This window comes from Astatotilapia calliptera, chromosome 3, assembly GCF_900246225.1.
Source record: "Astatotilapia calliptera chromosome 3, fAstCal1.2, whole genome shotgun sequence".
Classification (NCBI taxonomy): domain Eukaryota; kingdom Metazoa; phylum Chordata; class Actinopteri; order Cichliformes; family Cichlidae; genus Astatotilapia; species Astatotilapia calliptera.
Window position 1 is genome coordinate 2,079,479 of NC_039304.1, and position 9,558 is coordinate 2,089,036.

The window sequence follows — 9,558 nt, forward strand, 5'->3', positions numbered from 1 at the left end:
TCCAAAACCTAGTGAGGGTTTACTCATATTTGCCACTAGGTGCCATAGCTCAGGAGGTAGAGCAGGTCACCTACTGATCTGAAGGTTAGTGGTTTGATCCTGGGAAGACAGCTACATTTCTGGATGGGTAAACAATGCAGCCGTATGGGAGGTAAAGAACATGAAATTGTTCATAGCTAAAGCAAAGGTGGGTGCTACATAGCTAGCTTAAATTAAGTGCCATGTGTGAATCTTACGTTTGTTGACATTTACAATGTAGGTCCAGAAAAGTTCTGATAGTTCTAATTTGTCACATTAACATGGCATCATAACATTGAAGCTGACTGAGTATATTTACAGTGTCTGGTTAATAAATCCTACAGTTTAAATGAGCCGCACTGACAGTCAGGATCACTGCGTAATGTCTGAATGTGATGTCTTAGATATGCTGCTTAGTGAGGGTGGTGACACTCAAAGTTAAGCCGTTGAGAATCAATAATAATCAAAACAAAAAGTGATATTGATAATGGATCAGAATCACTAAATTCTAATTATTTCAAATCCCTGTAACTATTAGAAAAACAGAGTCAGAGAACATTGTTATGTGTGGTTACTGGTTACAGGACAGACTCAGTGGTCTGGACTGGAGATACTCTGCTGTGTTTCAGTTACCATTAATGTGACTGATGCTTCTTCTACAGCTGATACTGTGGTTTATTATCCTTGCAGACCAGCAGTTGGAGGTGAAGGTGGACAAAGGCTCAGAGTTCATCATCCTGTCCTGCAAAACAACACCTGACCTGCCTGAGGACACCAGAGTGGAGTGGACTCACGCTGACCGAGCACTCATGATGGTCCATGTGTACTCAAGCAGAAGTGATGACCTTAAGAATCAGGATGACCGTTACTGTGGTCGCACAAAGATGAATAAAGACCTGCTGAGAACTGGAGACCTCAGTCTGACCCTGAAATACCCCACAGAGAGAGACAGTGGAGGATACATCTGCACCATCTACAGGGACAATGACATCCTGAGACAGAAAGTAGAGCTGCAGGTCAAAGGTCAGAGATGCAGACACAGGTCAGATGTAGATTTATGTCAGAGTTCAGCTTTCATGTCATTATATTTTATATTTCTCCACAGAATCATTTCCATCCTGGGCCACAGCTCTCCTGGTTCTCTTGGGCCTCCTGGGTCTTATTGGGATTTCTGGAGGTCTTATATCTTATTTCCGGCACTATTTCATGTCAGGTGAGTGTCTCCTACTACACTACCCATAATGCCGATGGTTAGCAGGTGTCCTCTGGTGGCTCCTTGACTGCGGCTCACACAAACCTGTTCCAGAAGCTGAAAGAGTTGAGAGTTACAAACAGCTGATACAGAGAGCTGAAGAGAAACTTCCAGGTTTGTTCCAGAAGTCAGAAAACCTCCTTCAGACTCAGTCATTGATCAGTGAAACAGCTCCACAACATGACTTTACTAAACAGTGTGTGTGCTTCACTGCATTGATCTGACACAGAGGCTGCATGTGGACAAGCTGTTCTTCTTCTGTGGTGGTAAACAGCAGCTGACATGGAAACATGTGCTGACAGTAAATGTTGCAGCAGCTTCAGTAAATGTTCCTCCTTGAGTTGTGCTCAGTCATGTGGTGGAGAGCTTCAGATGTTCAGACACATGAGATCTTCATGGTTTCTGTGCTGATGTGTGTGAGACATGGCCGACTGTGGAGGCTCAGTCTGTCTGTTCTTCTGCTCTTCATCCAACATGTCTGCAGCACTTTACAGGACGCTGCAGACTAGTTACCAAAGAAGAAGAGTCAGGAACACATCAGGAACAAACTGAGACACAATCTGACTGAGACTAGAAGACAAGGAGGGACAGGGAGGTCATGTGACCATCACAGCTGCTGCTGACGTCATCATGTTGTCCTTTGTTGTTCTCTCAGGTTACAAGGTGAAGGTGAATTCAAGGGTGGAGTCTGTCCTGCTGCCCTGCAAAGCCACAGTTTGGCTGCCCAAAGACGCTATAGTGGAGTGGAAGGACAAATATAACAGGAAGGCTTACGTGTATCAGAACGGTTCTAACCAGCCTGAAAAAACACACCCGGATTTTAAAGCCAGAACCAAGATGAAGAGAACCCTGCTGAAGCTCGGAGACTTCAGCCTGACCCTGAAATACCCCACATACACAAACACCTATACCTGCACTGTCTATGACCGGCAGGGAAGCATCCTGATGGAGAAAGAAGTGGAGATGACAGTCAGAGGTTAGTGCTGTAGATACAGGTCAAAGGCCAGACGTCAGTAAATGGTAAACAGACTGGTCCTTATACAGTCCTTTTCACAATAACTAGAAGATGATTTCTAGCAGAAGTGTGAAAATCTCCACATCCTTTCTCCATGTTATCATCCAAAGCTGTGTGAAGTTTCAGAGCTCTGCAGCTAACAGACACTTTCAGTTTGTAACGTCGTCTTCAGAACAACAAGATTAAGAAAAAGAATAAATAAAGTAAAAGTGAAACTTTCCAATGGAAGGAAACAGAAAGGTGGAATAAACTGAGGTTATTTACCATATTTTATCATTACCAAGAGAGTTGGTTGAATTTCTCGATCTACCTATCTACCAGTTCCTACCCTCACCTATGGTTACGAGCTGTGAGTAGTGACTGAAAGAACGAGATTGCAGATACAAGCGGCAGAAATGGGCTTCCTCTGAAGGGTGGCTGGCTTCTCCCTTAGAGATAGGAGGAGCAGTTTAACCATCCAGGCAGGGCTCAAAGTAGAGCTGGTAGTCCAAAGGAGCCAGTTGAGGTGGTTTGGGCATCTGACATGTTCCCTCTAATTTTTCATGTGTCTGAGCGAACACACAAACTCCCTGAGCGTCCCTTGGACCACTGTGAGCGACATCAGACGTGTGCACTGTGGTCACACCAGCATTGAATCCATCCAAGTTACTTGTTTATTAAAATAATCAAATTACAGCATTTACATTTATGTTAGACTACTTTTAATTAACTGCTTTAGCCCACTTACAATGAAAATAAAAAAAAAAAGAAAATCTTGTTCATGACCTGTGTAGTATGTTAACACTATTATAAATAACTTTAACTCCTATTTTGAAAACACAACTTTCTTTTTTTCTTTTTTTTTCTTTTATAAAGCTCTGACTTGTATTATGAGTCTGTGGTCTGGGAGAGAGTCTGTAACTGTCTGCAAAATACAGTAAATAATGACCAATGCTGGGCAATTAATTATATAGTTACTTCTTCAAAAAGGTTACTGAGTTTTGCAAACAACAAAGTTTTTTGCAGCTGTTTACCTAAAAATGCAGTCAAGGCGTTTTTTTAAGCAAACATTTCAAACTATTTACAGAACAATCAGCTGTTCTGCATCAAATTTGTCTTTGCTCACAGGCAGACAGTGCTTTTGAGCGTTTTCCTTATAAAACGCCATTTTTACCATTTCTTCCCGCAGTAAATATAAACAACGATAGTATTCAAGAAAAAAATAAACATTGCATATATGGTTTTACGTGGCCGATCAACACAATTTAAAAACTGGTATAAAGTCCACACTTTTTCCATCAGTTGTTCCGTCTGTCCTGCTCACATCTCCAATGGTTGTACACGTTGTCATTAACGTGGCTTCACTCCACATCAGCCGCTTTGCTAGCTAAAACACCGGTGTCGGCACATAAGGACGCTGTCATAGCCTGTCAACCACGTTGATTAGCTGCGTATATACGAATGTGAATCGCATTATTGGCTGGACTATGGGATAAGGTGGCATCGTTCTAATCCCATACGGGAGCAGCCAGTCACTGACTAACACTGCAAAACAGAATTGTTAAAGTTTTAATTTTAATTTCAATTCAGGTTAGATTTTTTTTTTTGTGCGCAACACTGATTTGCTGTGCGCAGAGACGTGTCAGCAGTGCACAATTGCAGACGTGCGCAGCTTAGAGGGAACATTGCTGACAAGGATGCCTCCTGGGCACCTCCTGGTTGGGACCTAGAGAGATTATATCTCTCGGCTGGCCCTGGAATGCTTTGGTGTTCCCCCAGACAAGCTCGAGGAGGTGGCTGGGGATAGGGAGGTCTGGGCTTCTCTGCTGATGCCCCCTGGTCCTGGATAAGTAGAAGAAGATAGATGGATAAAAAGATAATTTTTTATGTTTCACTTCATGCAGTTAAAGAAAATGTACTCCGTTCTGCTGCTGATGTCTGTACAGCTCATGTTGTGTTCTGTTGTCCTCTCAGTCCCCCAGGTGGAGGTGGATTCAGGGGTGGAGTCTGTCCAGCTGCCCTGCAAAACCTCTTCAAAACTTGACTTACCTGACAATGCTACTATTGAGTGGACAAACATGTACAATACAAAGGTCCACATGTATAAGAACGGCTCTGACCAGCCTGAAGAACAGCACAAGATATACAGAGAACGAACTGAGATGAACAAAGACCTGCTGAAAACTGGAGAATTCAGTCTGACCCTGAAACACCCCACAGATGGAAACACAGGTATCTACACCTGCACCGTCTACAGCAGGGAGGGAAACATCCTGCTGAAGAGAAAAGTGGAGCTGAAAGTCAGAGGTCAGTGCTGTAGATACAGGTCAAAGGTCAGAGGCTAGCTGTAACCTACATTTGAGGGTTTTTTTTATATTTTTAATTTTCTTATGTTAAGTTTGTGATAATATTAAATTCTTCTGTTATGATTATTAGTTAGGATTTAGTTGAGTTTATGTCTAGTTCAGTGGTCCTAAAATTGTGTGGTGCGCCCCCACTGGTGGGGTGCAGACTTCTGACAGGTGGGGCGCAAGTTACCTGGTAGAAAAGTCATGTGGAACAAATGTTTAACATCGGAATCCCTTTGAGGGCAGAATAAAGAAATTTGCGGCAGTTACAATAATAACATTCACATCCACTAAAAAGCTGCAACTGTCAACAGCGGCAACAAAGAAGTGTACGTCCACATGTTGAAGCGAATGGATGGATGGATGGATAGATGGAGTTTATTATCTAAAGAAATTTGCAGCTAGGCTTTTCTGTCATTGTTTTGTTTAGATGGTTTCTTCTATGTCTCCTGATTTATGAGTATTTCCCTGTCCTTTGTGTAATCTGCCCTTTAAAGTGAAAACATGTAAAGTGAAACATGCTGAAATTAACGGCAGCATTTTTCCACATTTAGCTCAAAACATTACAATGTTTAACATTTAGATTTAGATTTAAATATGACATTTTGATTTAACATTTAATATTTAGATTTAACATTTAAAATTGTGTTTCACATATGAAAAGTTTCAAATATTTTACTAAATGTTGTAAAAAATGACTCAAAAATGATGTTTTTGTAAGGTTTTGAGCTCCTTGTTCTAATTGTCAAACTTATGTTATCATGTCTACATCTCTCCATGTTTCCTGTTTTATTTTGATGTGTCAAAGTGGTGCTTCCAGTTTTACTTACTTTTCCCTGTGGCATCATGATCATTGGTGTCAGCTGTGTATCCCCTGGCGTTTCCACTTCCCTCATTACCCTCTTCTGTATTTATGTCTCCTTCTGTTCTTTGTCAGGTTGTCCATCTCTCTTCATGTCAAGTCACGGCTCAGTGTTATCGCTTCCTGAGGTTCATGTTTGGATTATTTCTTAGTTACGTTGTTGCATGTTCCTCTTCAGTTTCATGTTCAAGTCTCTCGTCATTGTTTTCATAGTTAGCTTAGTTCTATCCCAGTTTAGGTTTCAGTTTCGTTTTACCCTTGTTTCGCCTCACCTTCTTTTTTCAAGGGTTTTTTTTTTTTTAAATCAGCCATAATAAAGGCTCGCTTTATGTTTAAACACCAGTTTATTTCTCCCATGTCCGCATTTTGTGTCCATTCCAAAAACACACCAGTGTTCCCCGCCGTTACAATACAACCCGACCATGTCGAATCTAGCAACACACCAAAGGGAAATTATTCAGATGGTGGAACAGCTATGCAGCAAGTGGTTGAAGCACTTCGGAAAAGTTGTTTAATTGGTGTAGCATCTGTTATGGGTTCAAATATTGAGGGTGAGCACAAAAACAACAATTGGCCCAGAAGAGTCGGTCAAACAATGATTTTAATGAACACACGCGTGGGGAGATGAACACTGCACACACCAGCATCGATCTCCGCCCAATGATACACAAGCAGTTGTTTTTATAACACCAGGGTATTATTTATGACGCCCCCTCATGCGTCAAAGCAGATACAATACATGCATAAGTTTCAAAGCCACAAATGTTCTGTTGACGACTTTTGACCCATTTAAAAGGACATCTTCTCTGTCTCGAGGCCAGGTGCTTCCTATAACTCTCGCTTATCTCCTGGAACAAACTGTCCCTTAGGCAGACACAATTTCGCAATCACAAGCTTTTGCAAACTATTATTTGAACCTTTACCTAATCATGAGTCTAAGTACTGTTTGTGTGTGTGTGTCTCGACCTCAGAATGCACTCGGCCTCAACCCGCCCGTTGATGCTTCTGACCTTTTACCAGACAGAAGCTCTCTGTGATAGGTGTAATAATCATAACTATCATAACTATCTATTGAATAAATGCTTTGATGAAATGATAATTAATGTAATGGTAATGATGGTTAGGAATAGTAGCAGTAAAATATTTCCCTGATCTCCACACATCTCTACTGTCATCTCCACTTCAGTTGGACCTCCTGTTGCCTGCCTCTTTTCTGGCGAGGATGTGGGCAGAGTTGGCTGCCATGTCACCCTCGGCTCCGGGGGGCGGCTGCTTCACCTACGGCCGCTCAGCCCCCCAAACTGTTTCATCGCGGACTCTGGTGCCTTTGGCCTCTGGGTTGGCTGCCAAAAGGAGAGCTTACAGGCTTTTGTGCCATTAGCGACCCCCAGAACTGTATAATTATGGACCCTTGCGCAGTTGATGGCTGCTGAGGTCATCTGATTGTAAGTGGGTATTGAGGCATCTGGGTAAGATCTCAGACTGCATTATAGATGGAAGACAGCCCCGCCCTCTGTTCAAAGATGGTGGCTCACAGTGGACATAGATGGCTTCTTTCACTCCTCTTTCAAAGCATCTGTCCTCTCTGTCCAAAATGTGAACATTGGCATCCTCGAAAGAGTGACCTTTAACCTTTAGATGCAGATGGACAGCTGAGTCTTGTCCTGTGGAGGTGGCTCTTCTGTGTTGTGCCATGCGCTTGTGAAGTGGCTGTTTGGTCTCTCCAATGTAGAGGTCTGGGCATTCCTCGCTGCACTGTACAGCATACACCACATTGTTAAGTTTGTCTTTGGGATGAACCAGTTTGTGTCTGAGTGTGTTGCTGGGTCTGAAGTACACTGGGATGTCGTGCTTGGAGAAGACTCTCCTGAGTTTCTCTGATAAACCTGCTAAATAAGGGATGACAGCAGACATTACTGTGAAGCAGCACATGAACAGAAACATCACAGCACCATCAGAATCTGATCGTCTCCACAAGCTTAAAGCGCTGCTTTGACCTTCTGCTCTGATCTGCTTCTGTCCTTCAGCCTTATCTACAACTCTGAACACCTGCTGCTGCTGTCTATAAAGGTAATGTTGTTTGTTTTCCTCTCAGACTGTGTGGTGGAGGTGGAGGAGGGGGGGAAGCCTGTCCAGCTGCCCTTCAAAACCACAGGAAACCTGCCTGAAGATGCCACAGTAGAGTGGGAATACTGTGAACATGAATACAGGAAGGTCCACGTGTATGAGAACGGCTCTGACCAGCCTGGTAAACAGGACGAGGTTTACAGAGGCCGAACATCAATGAATGAAGACCCTCTAAAAACTGGAGACCTCAGTCTGACACTGCAAGAGCCCACAGATGAAGACAGTGGGAGATACAGATGTGAAGTCAAGCATGGCTGTCAAATTCTCAGAACGAAAATGCTGTTTCTCAAAGGTTAGATTGTTTGTTTGATGTGTGTGTGAGAGTGAGTGTGTGTCACAATACAAAATTCAGAAGAATAGTGTCTGACTGTCCTGTGTCTCCTCTGCAGGGAGAGTTCAGGTCCAGGATCAAACAGGGGACATCAGGAACAGAAGCAGCTCCATTGATCCGACTCCTCTGATGGCTGATCAATCAGCTTGATCTGTGTGTTTGGTTAAGAGTGACGTTACTGTGGAGCTTGTTGATCAATCAGAAGATGAAGAAGAGTATCAAGTTTACAGCTGATCTGCATGCTGGAAGTATTTGGAAGAAAAGCCTGGCTGACTGTTTATGAATGTTTAAAAACAAATAGAATGTTTCATTGATTAGTTATTGGTTCCGGTGGTTGATAGTCCTATTAATAGGCTTCAACTTCTGAGACCCTCAATTAGATAAGTGCAAGAAAATGGACGGATGGTTTTTCAACATAAAAGCCTTTAACAGATGTTATGGAGATGCTGCTCTTTACTTGAACTTGTTGTTGAACTTCCACCTTGAGAACTCCAGCAGTGGTGGGATGGGGAATTTTAAGGCTTCTTCCAGCTAACCTTTTTGCAGGAAAAGCATCATATTTTGATATTTTTTCTCCATGTAATCAGTCAGCAAGTTGTACTTTATTATACAGCAGACAGAGAACTGTTTTTTGTGTTAGTTCAGTTTTCCAGACGAATTTATCTATTCTCACTTAAATTCACTGAAGCTTGTCTAAGAGCAAAACACGAGACTGATTTATTGATTTTATAAATGGAGGCCTCTGTGATCATTTACACTGAAACCCTCTTAACTAAAACATTTACAGAAATTGTTGTCAGTAGATTTGTTCTTAAACTTGGAGATATTTCAGAATCAGTAGTCTTCCTTTGCTGCTGCCACGTCAGGTTGAATGGTTCTCAATGTTTCTCTCCCCACACATCCTCCCTATGGAACAATAGAGCAGTAACGCTGAATAGAAACTGGTTTGAGGGGTGATGTATTGTTTGTGACTGACTCACTGAACTCTGAAGCTAATCTGTCAGATTAGCTGAATCTGCTTTTAATAAAATATAAAATAAGTTGTACAGAACAAGAATACAGGCAGGTGTCTTGTGCCACTGACACTGGCACTAAGGCAGTTAATCTGTAACAGCACCTTACAGGGAGTGCAGAATAATTAGGCAAGTTGTATTTTTGAGGAATAATGTTATTATAGAACAACAACCATGTTCTCAATGAACCCAAAAAACTCATTAATATCAAAGCTGAATGTTTTTGGAAGTAGTTTTTAGTTTGTTTTTAGTTTTAGCTATTTTAGGGGGATATCTGTGTGTGCAGGTGACTATTACTGTGCATAATTATTAGGCAACTTAACAAAAACAAATATATACCCATTTCAGTGATTTATTTTTACCAGTGACACCAATATAACATCTCCACATTCACAAATATACATTTCAGACATTCAAAAACAAAACAAAAACAAATCAGCGACCAATATAGCCACCTTTCTTTGCAAGGACACTCAAAAGCCTGCCATCCATGGATTCTGTCAGTGTTTTGATCTGTTCACCATCAACATTGCGTGCAGCAGCAACCACAGCCTCCCAGACACTGTTCAGAGAGGTGTACTGTTTTCCCTCCTTGTAAATCTCACATTTGATG

At 42.0% G+C, this 9,558-nt stretch overlaps 1 protein-coding gene across 1 annotated transcript; it reads left to right on the forward strand.

The window, feature by feature from the left end:
* Window positions 1–665: 665 nt before the first annotated feature.
* On the forward strand, window positions 666–8,664 carry LOC113011404 (butyrophilin-like protein 2). The gene is made up of 6 exons (XM_026150977.1): window positions 666–1,041; window positions 1,124–1,231; window positions 1,926–2,246; window positions 4,239–4,496; window positions 7,570–7,893; window positions 7,991–8,664. Exons 1-6 carry the CDS (start codon window positions 666–668, stop codon window positions 8,080–8,082), a joined length of 1,479 nt encoding a protein of 492 aa, XP_026006762.1. The 3' UTR covers window positions 8,083–8,664.
* The last annotated feature ends 894 nt before the right edge of the window (window positions 8,665–9,558 follow it).

What these genes read in the sequence shown, in the direction of transcription:
- LOC113011404 (XM_026150977.1), top strand. Translation starts at nt 666, where the DNA reads ATGCTTCTTCTACAGCTGATACTGTGGTTTATTATCCTTGCAGACCAG. An exon ending in CCGGCACTATTTCATGTCAG is followed by an intron (nt 1,232 to 1,925) that starts GTGAGTGTCTCC and finishes TTGTTCTCTCAG; the next exon opens with GTTACAAGGTGAAGGTGAAT. An exon ending in CCCCACAGATGGAAACACAG is followed by an intron (nt 4,497 to 7,569) that starts GTATCTACACCT and finishes TTTTCCTCTCAG; the next exon opens with ACTGTGTGGTGGAGGTGGAG.